Below are 15,605 nucleotides of genomic sequence, written 5' to 3'. Positions count from 1 at the left end.
ACAGGAATGGCTGAAATGGAAAGGAAATGTGAAATTTGAAGTGACAGGGCCAGTCTGAGGCAAGGAAACAAAAGGAAGGAGGAAAATAATGAAAGAGATGCAGAAGTACATAATGCAGAAACAAGTAACTATCCAAGGGAGGCAATTATCTAGAATGGCTGCTGAATAGAGAAATGCCTCATTGAGTTGCCATCTCAGGTGCTACTGTGCCTGGGGAGGCTTTCTTGCCCACAGCCCATAGCATGGATGCCAGCCAAGGAGCCTCCCCTGCAGATTTTGCCATCTGGAGAAGCTCTGGTGTATTCTCTCTTGCCTCCTTGCTTCTCCATCTTATTTAAATTCACCTCACTTTTTCCTTGTCCAAGTCTTCTACTCTCTCATTTATCTTTGTAACTGTGTTATAATTCAGTGTTGTGTCATTTTAACTGAGTTATTTCAGTTTCTGAGAGAGGACTATGTACAGGATGAAGGATGAGATCTGTTTCAATCTAAAGATTGAAAAGCATACTTAATTAACTTGGGAATAAATATATATTAAGAAATGGCACTTTGGTTGGTGTATACAAGCCGAGTGTTTTCTATCATAAACGCATTTTCACAGTTGGGACTGTTTCCTTAGCACAGGTGCTGAAATTGTTTTTCAGATCTGAGAACTAATTGAGTATTCCTGGAAGAAATAACCAAGGAAAAATGTATATTCCACAAGTGCTTTATAGCCCTGTCAATCAAAACCTACTTACACTGGGAAAAATGCACTGTCAGTGGCTGCTACCTTCCCCCGGTGCTTGCCAGAAGCACAAGACAAACTGCATCGTGGTAAATCACCAGGCTGAGGAATGGGCTGAGTGAGACAGACATTGTAAAGACGTACTAGCCTGACGTTGAAAGTGCAGGCACTGGGAGCACAAAGATTTGAAACCATTTTGATACTTTGCCTTGGTATTTCACGGTAGGCACCCAGAGTGGGGCATCTGTCCTCAAGCTGGGGGCCATTACAACTTACCCAAAACCAGGTGCAAAAGATTGGATTGACTGAGTGGGGCAGAGATAATGAAAACAGTTTCTTAGTTTCTCAGAATGCAGCTCATCAAGATTGGCTTTAAATAATGTATAGTTAAATGTCCTTCCATATCACAACTATGTATTTCTGTAAGATAAAGATATATATTTATATCTTAATATTTCATAACAGACGTTACCAATGGGAACCCTTAAAGATATTATTCTTTTTACAAGTCTCAGCAGCTCTCCCTGTTTCAGTGAGAATTATCTGTGTTTTTAATAAGTGATCTTTGAAACAAACAAGAGGAAATTCCTCTGAATACCATTCTTTCACTACCTACACAAAGAGAAAAATCAACTACTAATCTTTGCATCTGCCTTAATCAATCTAATAACTAAATACTTCTTTATTTTTTCCCCAGTCAGGCAAGAATAAGACTAATGCATCTGTCATATGGATCAGAAAGAATAATCAGAAGCCTTGAAAAACGTAAGTTGAGGCACTACTAATACTCTGAAGGGCTCGATTCATCCCATAACACAGTTTTTACAACTATCAGCCATTTTTATGTCAGAAGCATCGGGTCAGTTGCACTGGGTAGCTCTTGCCGAGAATTCTGGCTCATCCAGGAATATCTTAACAGGAACAAAAGGGAGCATGCACTGTCTGCACGTGTTGGTGGATGCTTTTAAGATGAACTAGCATTTGTCAGATTAAAATTGTGGATGAAGGAGACATGAGGTAAAAAGGCTTTTGCATATCCAGAAGTAAATGTGCTTTTCTGCAAAAGTAAATCATGAACAAAAAGCAGTGACCAGTAGTAAGTGTCCAAGACAGGGAGAATACAGCAAACGAACTATGACCCTTTTCTGGTGACGAGACCTCCAAGACAGGAAAAGTAGCTCAGAAAGTGCTAAGCAGTAATGGGGAATCTTACGAGACTTTGGAAGCTTCTGGTTAGATGGCACCTAAAACACCACTGTGGGGCTGATGAAGCTGTGGCATCACCTAGAAATACATATCTGAATGCACCAAAAGCTTCAACACATCCAGAGGCACTTTCTGTTTTGTAGCCTGCATTAGTTATCAAGATGAGCTAAAAGCTTCATTGTGATTATTTTAAAGTCAACTGGAGTTATGGCACAGATTTCAATAGTGTAACAACTCGCTTTGTTTCTCTTTGCTCTTCGGTTTGTTTTTGGGGTGGGTCAGTTTTGGTTTTAATTTCACCATCTTCTATCCTTTTCATTCAGCCTTTTTAGAGGGCTATCAAGCCATCTTGTTTAAGTTAGGTAGCCTGGAAAGCTGAAGAAAAAAAGATTGTAACTAGAAGTTCTTCTGTCTACTGATCTAAGACAAATGAAGGACTTTAGTTTTGAGATTTTTGCATGAAGTGGGTTAGTTTCAATATACAGATCTAATTCACTCAACTCTGCAGTTATGAAAAGGACTTCTAGGGCCATATTCTGTATTCTCTTTTATGATGAACACTACCCAAGGAATACTAATCAGAGTGCTTGAGGAGTAAGGTAAGCAAGGCTGGCAGAGTCTGAGCTTTTATTTACTCTGTGTTATCTCTGTTCAAATGTTCAAAGCAATATGGGTGGTGACTGATTCACTAGTTAAATTCAAAACAGCATGTGTATACAAAAGACTGCCAAGCTTCTCATGTATATTGCTATTTGTGAGAAACTATGCACAGACAAAAAGCAATCAACCCGTTTCTTAATTTCATTTTATATCTTTATTCCCATTGTAAGTATTAACAATCATCCCAAAGACCATTTAAATTTGGTTTGGATACACAATAGCATTAATCGCAGTCCAGTTTCTTTTTTTTCCTACCGCAGTTCTAGTATTTCGTGATCTAGTTTAGTGGCTCTGTTGGTGTATTTGCTTCCAGCAAAATGGGTTTCTCAATGTTTGTACATTATTTAAAAAGATAGTTACAGATTTTAAAAAAAAGTAACACAAGGATTAACACTACATTAATAAAGCTCATTATCTCCCATTTCAGATTAGTACTAAGTATGTTTGATAACCTGAAACTTGCTTTCTGTTGTGCATTATCTGTTCTCTTCTTAAAATAAGTCCATAAACAACCATAATACAATTTCCCATTACAGCAGTTCATTACAGTAACTTTTCAAATTGGATTGAAATCGTTCTAAAAGAATGAGGTAAGTAAAACAACCCCACAAAGTAAAAGGTTCTGTTTAAGCATATGACAATTTACACACCAATGCTAAGGAAGTACCACAATTATAACTTAGAGTGGAAAACATCAAGAATTTTCTAAATTGAATTGCTTCTTATTTGAGAAAAACATATCACAGATTGTATGTATTCTAATCTTCAAGTGAAGAGGAATCACAAACTACAAAGAGATATCTCTCATTGTGTCTTTTAAAAGCCTGTGAGACAAATTCCTTCATCAAATTTATTAATGTAAAAGAGAATTAAGGAAATTATTTGTGAAAGCTGTCCTGCTAAATTATGCATATCAATAATAAATTCTTTAGTTCTTCATTTATTTGCATACTATGCATATATGAATATATATATGAATAAAATATGCCTGTTGTATACAGTGAGCTAATATGAATGCTTACGTTGTACAATGTCAGAAAAGGACAGATTATTAATCAAAGTAGGGAGAAAAGTGAAGCAAAGAAGAAAGCAGATGACGCAAGAGAACTTTGTTGGTTGTCTTAGGATGATTTGTGTGTGGAAGAAAATGGGGGCTTTGGATACAGAACAGTCGGCTAACAACTTTTTATTGTGCAGTAGAGGAAGTTTGGGATCAACATCAGCTTCTAAAGGGATTTAAAATTGAGATATACTCAGGGGAAGGGGACCGAACACAGACCATGCTATTCTAAGTTTTGTCTGAGCACCAGAGGGTGTGGAAGATAGTGGGAGTAAGGGGAGGAATGCTGGTTTCACAGGGAAAATTGCTGAACCAACAGTGCTCTTGCTCAGGACAGCCTTAATGGGGGACTCACTGGATGCATCTGGTGGGGATATTCTTTAGACCTTACTCCAGTCATGACAGGTACAAGACACTAACCTAGCCTCTTCACAAGTTGGAGGAAAGCTGGAATCCCTGAGTCTGATGCATAGGGGGTGCCAGGTGTTTTCAGGGACTGTCCACTTCTTGTATTGCTATTAGTGATTGTGATACCTGGAGATACTCCATGAAATGACCATTCAACATTTGACCTTCCTGTCCCAACTTTCCACACTTGTATGTCAATAGCACATACCTGAACTCATCACACTTAGTTCTCTTCACCAGTACTTAGTACACACCCATGCTAACCAGCGAGAGAGGAAAATTGTGTTCTTGTGGATAAGCTAACAGAACCTTCTTATTTCTCCATTACCTACAGAGGGGGTTCTGAAACTTTTTTTCAGTCTTAACCCTTTTTCTTTAAGCATGCACACACACATACATGCATACACATACATACACGTGCAAACACAAAGGGTATACGTAATATGGTACTCACTGGAGCTAGTTCTGAATGATGGCACAGGGCTACTGGGAGAAGTGTAGCAGTAAGGAGCGCCACAGCCAGAGAATACTGCATCTGCAAAACTAGGGGTTAGCACCTTGCTGTTCCCATGCGTATATTTTCTTTGTTTGGAGATTACCTTCATTCCATGGAGGACAGGGACATGACCCTTCAAATACTTCTTGCAACATCATTTCTGTGGATGTCAGGAAGGCTACACTACATAATGAACTCTACAGCCACTAATAGATATAGAAGCAAATTTAAAATAATTTAACATAAAGAAGATGAGCTGTGCTTTGGGATTATTTTATCTTAAATTTAATTCATGCAGTCCTAGAGTACAACACACACACATGGGTTAAAGACAATTCTGCATGAATGCTTTGGTGTCACCAGTACACGTTTTTAAATGATCATATAGAATGACAGAATGGTTAGGGCTGGAAAAGACCTTAAGATCATCTAGTTCCAATCCCTCTGCCATGGGCAGCGACACCTCACACTAGACCATATCACCCAAGATCATCCAGCCTGGCCTTGAACACCACCAGGGATGGAACATTTACCTCACAAAAACATTTCAGTACCATTCCTCACAGTAAGTACCCAGTGTATCTCAGAATTATTTGTATACCATTTTACACTTTATACATAATATCAGACTTGCATTTTAAGTATCAAAAATACATTGTAAAAAGATCTTAATAGCAAATGTCATAAATCCAGAGTTTTCATCAGAGGGTAAAATGATTCAAGACCTTTGGTGAATGGATGAGGAAAAAGAAACATTTCCAAAAGCTACACAAGATTTATGGTCTTATGCTACCAACAGCTGGCCAATCAGCTCTGGGTTTCTGTCCATTATTAATGCCAGGATAAGAGCAGCAGCAGAATTTACTGTCTCCTGAAGCAGCAAACAGTCCTAGGGAAAGAAAAAAGGGAGCAGGGAAAACAATATGATTACAAAAATGGAAAAGGTAAATATTTAAAATTAGTTTTCAAGTATGCAAAATTACCATTGTTAAAAAAAAAACAAAAAACAACTCAAAATTTGTACTTATTAGAAGAAGAACTTCTAAAACTTACATTTTAAGGAAACACAATTCCATAGTAATATCCATTTTCCAGTCTCCATGATGATTTAACAAGCAAAATTATGTTTTAAGGAATGTATTTTAACTGCTAGAACTAATGCCATCTATCCAGAGACCTCCAGAACAGAAGCTTGATTCTATCACTTCCTTCCTAACTGATTTTTAAGATCTAAAAAGTAGTAAAAAAATTTTGGGGTTGAAAACATTGGAACAAAATGGATTTAATTCGGTAACATAGCTAAAGACTTGTAACTTCAAGCACCTACTGAATCCTCTCTGAAGTCTACAAACTACTTAAACTCAGACAGACATTTAAGCACTGGGACTTCAGTAGCGTAGACTGATCTTTGTATCAAATAACTTCAAAGAGTAGTATAGAGACCAACACAGGAAGAAGTAATAAAATGAGACTGATTCTGTGCTGCTAACTGAGCACTCCAACTCACATTTGAAAGAGCCCTTTGTCAAACTGCCAAGTTTTCCTAATTGCACCGACTATAAAAGACTGGCATCTTGCGACCAGTAATGTTTTCATTTGCACACTGGGAAAATAGCAATAGGTGTAGCCAGGCAAGGACACATCCCCAGAGAAGGAAATAGGAGAGAACAATTTCTGTGAAGCAACAGAGGAAAAGAAAGGTCTACAGAATTGTGGAGAGAATCTAGAAGATTTTCAAATACAGAAGGGCAGCTACAAAGAGAAAGCAAGCGCTGTTCTCCACAATGAGTAGAACTGGAAGCAATAGACTTAACAGAACTTAAACCGGGCAATAAGAAGTCAGGAGAGTTGTTTTAACAGCAGGGACTGGTATACAATGGAACAGATTATTGGACAGATGAAGGAAACTCATCATTAGGGTCCTGTAACATGCGACCTGTTTACACGTAAAACGGGGTGCAGGTACAGCTTCCTGCCTCGGGCAGAAGGATGGAGCAGTTTGAGTCTATATTTTTCACCACTATTTTTTCTAAGATGCTGCATCAAGGAAGAATTTGTATAGGATGTTTAATAAACTTGGAGTAATGGAGAAAGAGGAAATGGTTTCAACAACTTACACAAATTTAAAACTTTTAAAACTGCTTTTTTAAGGAGTAAGGCTATTCATGAGGAGGCCCGCCTATTCAGCTAACATAGAGGGGGGCTGGGGACTAAGAAGTTGGGGTTGAAGGAAAAACTGAAAGGGAAAAGTGTCCCTGGAACACTCTGTGTTGAAGCATAGCCAGAGGAAATGATCAGAGGGCTGGATCACCTCTCCCATAAGGAAAGGCTGAGAGAGTTTGCTTGTTCAGCCTGGAAAACAGAGGACTCTGGGGAGACCTTACTGCAGCCCTTCAGTGCTTAAAGAGGGCCTATAAGAAAGACAGTGAGAGACACTTTCACAAGGCCTGCTGTGATAGGACGAGGGGTAATGGTTTTAAACAAAAAGAGGGGAAATTCAGACTAGATATAAAGAAGAAATGTTTTACAATTACGGTAGTGAGACATTGGAACAGGTTGCCCAGAGAGGTGGTGGATGCGCCATCCCTGGAAACATTCAAGGTCAAGTTGACGGGGCTCTGAGCAACCTGGTCTAGTTAAAGATGTCCCTGCTCCTTGCAGGGGACTGGACTAAAGGACCTTTAAAGGTCCCCTTCAACCCAAACTGTTCTGTGATTCTATAATGCTCTTATTAACTTTGGGCTGTATGTAAATCACAGGAAATGTGCCAGAGAGGTAAGAGGATAGAATTAGAAATTTACAGTTTATACTGCATTCCTTTATAAGTCCTGGATAAATTATATTTGTATTTCAATGGAATTTTGTCATAAAAATCATCAAATAATTAAGGTGTCACTGTTTGTAACCCCCCAAAAGATTACACTCTCCACAAATTCATGTAATATATATTCTATTATGCAGTAAAAATACTTATCAGTGTTTGAAAAAATGTCCTAAAGACGTTCACCCCAGCTGTGTCTTGCTGCTCACAAAGTGACACTTCCTTCTGCTAAGCAAGGAGTGCACAAGTGTATGTACTCAGGTCCTGCTCCCTCAGAACCTTTTGTCACAGACCGAGGATGCAAAGAGGAACTCAAGAATCCACTGCTCCAGTTTGGCAGAAGTTTCGCTCCTCGTTTCCCATGGGTATACGCTGCTGTGCAAGGTACAAGGAGAGCGGAAGTCATATGCAAACACCCACTCGGAAGGCAAACGCTGCAGTCGCTTTCAAGCTCTGGCGCACATTTGCTGTTCAGCAATGCCAATCTCTTTGTGTCCTCATTGCTTTTGGTCCAGTTTCTCTCAGGAAACACTTCCCAGTTACAGACACTACTTTCCAAATGGGCTTCCAGCCATATCTAATGTTGGCTGGAGGCGTATATTTTTTTCCCCCCATTTCACAGAAAAAGAAATAAAATACACCTGGCCAGGAATGCTCTTAATGTTTCTCCCAATAAATCTTTCCACATCCTCTTTTGGTTACTGAATTCAGCACACATTCCTCTGTGCTAATAAATTATTTAAGTTTTTTAACATAAAAGGAAGCAAGAGAAAGAAAATTAACTTTCACAGGAGAGATTGAAAGTGACACCATAAGATACCTTTAGACTGAAAAAAAGCTTTTTCTAAAGCTAAACCTAATGCTGTTGTGTTAATTTCCATGTTCTGAAGAAAAGACATGTAAAAAATTATGAGTACTATTTGTAACACAGGCAATGCATACAGAAACCTGCACACAGAAGTGGTCTATAAAGCACACTGACATTGAGTGGTGAATTGCAGTTTGTTCAAAACGAGAAACGTAAAAAGTAACCTGCACAAATTAAAATGTCTTTGCAAGTTTTACAATTACTTCATTTCTACTAGTCTGATTATTAATACTATTAATATAACTATTTGGGAAACCTAATGGTTCCTGTCTTTTTGAGACTCAGTCAGTACAATGGCAGGAACAATGAAGTGTAAGGATTAGCCCCTGTGAGTCTGTTTTTTAGAAATAAGCAGGAGTGTATCTTTAAGTGAATATGCATTATCTCATTAAAGACAACAAATGTAATAGAAAAGATGATAGTCTTAATTCTATGCAGTTACAGTTGATGGTTAAATGACATCATGCAGCAGGTACTGAAGCTTTCAACAGGGCAGTCCTTTGAAGTACTTATCATTGGGGTTACTAGTTTTTAATTTATCCTGTTGTTCCTTCCCAATAGCGCTGTCTCAGTCTGATCTCAGGGTCACCTATCTTTGAACAGCGTCCAGTGCCTGGGCCTATGAGCCAGCCTCTGAGTGCAGAAGAAGTTAGTGCCACAGAGGTCAAGTGTGTGCTGATTTCAAGTGGCCTTATTCTCACAGTTGCAGTCTTACTGGAAAGAGGTAGTAAATTACGTGAAGAACTGGACTCTTCCAGGAATTTCAGAATCATCGTATAACTTTCTGAGAATCAGAACTCACTCTTATGCTAGGAATCATTACTGCAGTATTCAATGGGAATAGCCTGTGCATAATTTAGAACTTTTGTTGATCATTCCTAGTCCATATTATCATAAAAAAAAAAAAAAAAAAGAACAGAAAAAGAAATTCTAACAACTGAAAGAGAACACGTTGTTCAAAGTGGGGGCATAATGTTGACTGACATGATGGTTAAGTTGTATCTTAAGGATTCTTTCCTCTCCTCTCAATCCTGCAGGGAATTTATTTCATTTTAGGCTGTTACTGTACATGTAAGGGGGTATTTTCAATGTGCCACAATGATACTTAAGCTTTTTCCTAAGTAGTTATATGTAATTTGGATGCCAGCAGTATTTATGAAGGATATTAAAAAGAATTAAAATGACAACAATCTGGGAAAGAAAAAGAATCTTGTGGGTCTTTATTAATTTGAAGTTAAACAAGTGAACACTTAAGTCCCCCGGCTATACCCTTAAAACACCCATGTTTCTGACACTGCAATGTTATTTCTGGCAACAGTGCCGACTGCAGCGGATAGTGCCTACAGGAAGGCTTCAGTAAGAATGCCAGGACAAATTTCATCTACCACACCTAACCCCACTGCACATACAGGCCTCCGATCCTCTTTTTTATTCAATGGCATAGCACTAAATCTTTCAAAAATCTCATTATTAGTTGCAGGAAGTCAAATAATCACACAGAGCCAGGTCTTCACATGCCTAATTGCCTGACATGTTTGCATATACTGTAACCATGATAAAAACCAGGATGTAAGAAAAGAACGATCAATAGAAATCCTCCTGTAGCCCACAAGAGCTCTTGCACGTTACTGCCCACCCACTATTCAGTGCTGCAGATTCCAAGTGGGGAACATACCTGAACATGGCAGGCAGGGAGCTCACACCTGTTCACACACGGGAGGCATCAAACACCAAGAGTTCCTCTGCTCACCAGCTAAGTCCTTTAAAAAGACTGTGACCTTTAAGTAAGACTCAGAGGCAGTAATGACTTCAGTGGATTAATGCCTGAAGTTCCACATGATCAAGTGGTGTGCCATGATCCCCCTCTAAACCGTTGTGATATTCACTGTCTATTCATTTCATCCAGTTGCCTTAAATGAGTGTCTTGTAAAAAGAAAAAGCAAAACCCCCTAACCATTGCTTGGCCATTAATAAATAGAACTTTTTATTGTTTGAACAGATGATTAACTACATTTATAAGCTAAAAACAAAACTTTTACCACTTTATATTTATGTACTTTGGAAAATACTCAGAAACACTGCCAACCTTATAAACCATAAATCTACATAACAGCACTTTGATTCCAAAATAAAATATCCACTTTGTCTGTTATTAAATAGTAAAAATATTCCAACATAACCATATTGTGTGATGGTTGTAACTCAGAATTTATTTGATGTAGAGTTATTGACTGTAGGGGTTTTCTGGTTTTCAGAATAAGACTGGGAATGGATACAGGGACAGAGTTAGAGTTGTGTTTGGAATATGCAATCTGATATTTTACAAACGTGCATTTGTTTAAGGAACTATGAGGATATCTGAATATTTACTGACATTCCCCTAACGATTCATTTCCTTGCTTCAATCTGGTTAGGATTCGCCCCCCCAGCTGGCATTTCACATACATGCATTTCAATTTACATATGTACTAGTTTAGTTTAAGCACAGCTTGAAAAACAAACACTACCCTCTTTAGCTCAAAAAATAAAACCTCTGCAGGTATTACCTCTGCTTTCTACTGCATCCCTTCAAAGGAACAAACCAGCTGTGTTCCATTATTTGGACTCTGTTTTGCGGTAATATTATTTGACTTTCCATTTAATACTGTTTTTAAAAATGAATAGAACTGTAATGTTAACCCGTATTATATGGCTGACAGAAAACCTGATTTAAAGATGCTGCTAAACTCAGGGAACAGCAGTATTGATACAGCTACATTTGTACCAGGAATGGAAGGAGGGCCAGGGCATGTGCTGGCATGCCCCTGCCCTTGCTATTCTATTGTAAGCCCACTCCCTGGCACAGTTTTGACTCCTGCCAGCTAACATGTTCCCAGACAATGGCTGGGCATGGCTCATGAGACAGCACAGGCCAGGGACTGCTCCCACTCGACAGGCTGAATGAGGCCACCCTCTTTTGGGAAACAAGAACTTAGCCATATGGACATGAGGCATGCTGTGACTTTTAGCCTGAGGAAAGGAGAACCATCCCTGGCCTATTTTACTTACCAGTATAGATGTAAGCGAAGTATCACTGGGAAATGACAGTTGTGCCCTACCCAAACGCATCAGGAATGCACAGAACAACCATCAGATAATCCACCCCAGAATAAGGCACAAATCCCATGTAGCCACCACATAAAACACAGCCATTTAAAAAGATTAACTGCTCCATGGTCACCTTTCCCACCCAAACAGAGAACAAGAGAGGAATGAACCACACTGCCAAGACAGCACTGGGGGTGCACTGCACATTCCTGACACCTTTTGGAAAATGGCCAGATCCAGAAGAAGGACTGCGTGCCCACTGCTCCCTTTCGCAGCGTGGGCCTGGGTGCACACTAGGTACACCGCACGGCATGAGTGGAAAAAGGCTGAAACAGTCTGCGTTCTGGCAACCATCTTGCAAAAGAGTATGTTGGCAGTACAAGAGGGGTTGGTGTTAATTTAAAACTCCACAGGATCCTGCAATTTATACTAAGGCTATACCAGGTGCCTCCAGAACTTGCCTGATGTCACGTACTGACAGTGTTTTATTTGCACTCAGAGCAACCAAATAGAGAATCACAGCATCATAGAATCGCTGAATGGTTTGGGTTGGAAGTAGTCACCTAATTCCAAACCCCTGCCAGAGGAGGGACGCCTTTCAGTAGACCAGATTGCTCAAAGCCTCATCCAACCTGGCCTTGAACACTGCCAGGGATGAAGCAGCCACAGCTTCTCTGGGCAACCTGTGCCAGTGTCTCACCACCTTTATAACATAGAATTTCTTCCTAATGTCTAATCTAAATCTACCCTCTCTCAGCTTATAGCCATTCCCTCTTGTCCTATCACCACATGCCTTTGTAAAAAGTCCCTCTTCAGCTTTCTTATAGGCCCCCTTTAGGCACTAGAAGGCTTCTGTGAAGTCTCCCCAGAGCCTTCTCTCCTCCAGGCTGAACAAGCCCAACTCTCTCAGCCTCAAAAGTATCCTGCCTCAAAAAACAACAATAAAATCTACCCTCAAAACCCTCAATACTTGACATGTTCTTCTTCAATTTATATTTTTTATTTATAAAGATGATTTGAAGTGGGGCTGAGGTTCTTCCACTACCAGAAATCAATCGTATAACATGGTTTGGTGTTTAATCTTGCCATAAAGAATTCTCTGCTACATTCATGAAGAGGCATTTTTTTCCTACTCAAGATAAGTAGTGGCATGCATCTACATATTAAAGCAACCTCCATTTCTGTAATAGTACCAATTAATCTGAAGTCTCCTTCTTCTTAAAATGCTTCCATATCACATTTTTTAATCCATGTGCCAAAGGATCTATTGATAAGTGACATCTCATACATAATATCAATGCAGCAATTCATCTTAATAAGAACATAGCTATGCAGATAATTCTAAAAGATAAGAAAACTATTTCTCTGAATATTTTTAGGTTTCCTTTCAAGTAATACATAAATAATTAAGGTAGCATTTGCGTTCAGATAGATAGCTGGCTTCAAAATTGCTCCAGCAGGTTCATAATTGAACCTCTGTATACACAGCCCTGCTTCCTTTCTGAGCTAAGAAAATGCAATCAACTCTTCATTAGTGGATACTCCTCAAAACAGAAGTAATTTAGAAATCTAGATACTTGGGATGCAATGAGGACTGATGAGTGGCACTGGAAGAAACAAACTGTCACTGTTCTAATGGAGTCTAGCAGACCCCTTAGCTAATGAACTCTGATAGATCTGAGTTAATTAATTCCCTGCAGTTAAACAGCTGTACATCAATGCCACAAGCAACGCAAACCCTGGTAAATTGTACATAAATATCTGATACTGTACTGTATCTCTCCCTCCTGTACCGCTGATGAACCATGCCTCTTATAGCTCCTCATTAAAAAATGGAGAGCCATCAACATTTACAAGGATGGCGCAGACACTGAGGACAGACAAGTAAGCCTGTAAGGATTATGTCCCTAATGCTACTGCATGTATCTTTTCACCTTACATTCACAGCTTTAAAACTGAAGGTAAACATCACTCTTTTGCTAGAAAACACCCCAACAAAACACCACAAACAAACAATAACCCAAATAAGATTAATTCCTCTCTCTAGTATGAACTGAATAGACAGAATTCCCCTAAATCAACAGTTTCAGATCAGCTCCATTATCTCTGTGTTCTGCAGCATGAAGGCGACCACGGTTCAGTTCCCTTCTTTGTCTGAAGTGTTTAATCCACCTCCCAGTTTACTCTTTTTTTGGATTGGGGTTAAAATCCCTGTGAAGGAATACCCATTCTGTGCAGAGCCACCATATCACAACAGAGAGATGACAAGACTGCAGTCTAGACACTAGTCCAGACATCTGGGAAGCATGTGAGAACTCTGTTCTAACTTTGCCTCCAAAAATTTGTTCATTTGATGTGAAATACTCAAATGGTGTTTGGAACAGACATGAACTCAGTGACAATGCCTCTGTCACTTGGAGGCCTAGGCTATATATTTCCTTGTTCTTGTCTTCTCCAAGTCTTTATTTTTTTTTCCCCTGTAAGAAAAGTTGTTAGCATGATCATACTGAACAATCAATAAAAACTCCTGGGCCAAAAAATTCTCTGAAGTTTGTTATAAAGAGCATTTTCAGCACATTTAATCACTGCAGCTTAAGCAAGAGTCTTCATTCACCACTTACCACTATCTGATCGAAGCTCTTGGCAGGAGTATGCCAGTAGCAATAGTACAACCGCCTGTCAACCATCTTTCCCTCTAAGTTGTTCAACAAGCTACCTACTGCTTGAGCTAGCAGCCAGTTCTGCCACCTGTATGGGACTGGTGTAAAAACACTAGCAGGAATAAGCCATTTAATAGATGCAGTTGTCTGCAAAAGTATATGATGTGTTTGAGGTTTCTTAGAGGTGGTCTCCTAATACAGTATGTTACCAAGTAAGTCTATAATATGACATGTATGCATGCTAATATATGTTAATGTTCTCTACCTACAGGCCCTGTGAGGCATCACTCTGGTAACCTTGTAAAACATAGCATAAGGATGCTGGGGAGGGACTCTTCGTTAGGGGCTGTAGGACAAGGGGTAACAGGTTAAAACTTAAACAGGGGTAGTTTAGATTGGATATAAGGAGGAAATTCTTTCCTGTTAGGGTGGTGAGGCACTGAAATGGGCTGCCCAGGGAGGTTGTGAATGCTCCATCCCTGGCGGTGCTCAAGGTCAGGTTGGACAAATCCTTGGGTGACACGGTTTAGTGTGAGGTGTCCCTGCTCACGGCAGGGGGTTGGAACTAGATGATCTTAAGGTCCTTTCCAACCCTAACTATTCTGTGATTCTATAATGATTTTCAGGTGGATGGAAAAAATCTTGCTACCAATATAGGAAGACTGAAATGCTCCTGATGTACAGAGACTTCCCTTTTTCTCTGACAACCAGCACTGCAAGCTGTTGAAAATCTAATACTGGACTACAGTCAAGTGATGCTGTGGCAAGTCTTTCCTCTGGATTCAGAAAGATTTGGATCAGTCTGATAGCACTAACGAATTCACATGGGAGTGGGATTTGAGCCTTCTACACCGCAACAGCATATAATAGCATTTTCCTTGGTATGTATGTGTGGTGGATACTCTGCTGCCTGCTCCACTGTGAGTCTATAAATAACTTGATGGACTGCAGTGGTAAGTTTTGCAGGCAGCCAGGAATACAAAGCAGACCCACCACACACACACATACAGAAAAAAACAGGTTAAGTAGTGCTGGCCTCCAGCAAAACATAACACCCCAATCGGTCAAATCATTTATGGGCTGTTGCAGTGTACCAGGCACCAAGCGAAGATGGAGCAGTTATGGATAACTTATGGATGCACTTGATACATGGAACTAGTAGCAAAGCAAAAGCAGTTCAACACAGTTTATCTGCTTTTCTATTATAAGCTGAGAAATACAGCACTTTGAAGCTCAGTTTCACTCAATGACTACTGGTTTAGCCCTATTCAGCAGTAAGAAGGAAAGCAAAAATATGTATGTGGGGAAGATGGAGAGAAGTGGTGGAGGAGGAAGCTAGGAGGAAGGGGAGAAGGAGAAACAACAGAGGTAAAAGATTAAGTATGCGACTGTCTCCATCCTCAAAATACAAAAAGCATGCTATTGCTAAAGCTCACATGAGATGATATCAATGCCAGAGGCTCTATCTGATAGGCAAACTGTATCATACTGCAGGTTAAAAAAATAAAAACCTTCAAAGAACCAACCAGGACATTTTTACCCAGTGAGATATGGGGTCACCAGTGTAATCATAAAATTATAAGTAGGTAGGTATCATATCTGAATGCTTCTC

The 15,605-nt window shown here is 39.5% G+C and overlaps 1 protein-coding gene across 1 annotated transcript in view; it reads right to left on the bottom strand.

Moving 5' to 3' along the window:
* Positions 1-1,787: 1,787 nt before the first annotated feature.
* CRPPA (CDP-L-ribitol pyrophosphorylase A) overlaps positions 1,788-15,605 on the bottom strand; it is a 125,058-nt gene continuing 111,240 nt past the window's right edge. The window contains exon 10 of the mRNA XM_062605176.1: positions 1,788-5,446. Coding sequence (XP_062461160.1) covers positions 5,342-5,446 — 105 coding nt within the window. The 3' untranslated portion in view covers positions 1,788-5,341. The remainder of the gene's footprint in view (positions 5,447-15,605) is intronic.

The sequence above is a fragment of the Pezoporus occidentalis genome, unplaced genomic scaffold, assembly GCF_034315485.1.
Source record: "Pezoporus occidentalis ecotype Australia unplaced genomic scaffold, CSIRO_AGI_Poc_V1 ctg9, whole genome shotgun sequence".
In the NCBI taxonomy this organism is placed as follows: Eukaryota; Metazoa; Chordata; class Aves; order Psittaciformes; family Psittacidae; genus Pezoporus; species Pezoporus occidentalis.
This window is presented reverse-complemented; position numbering and strand designations above follow the sequence as displayed.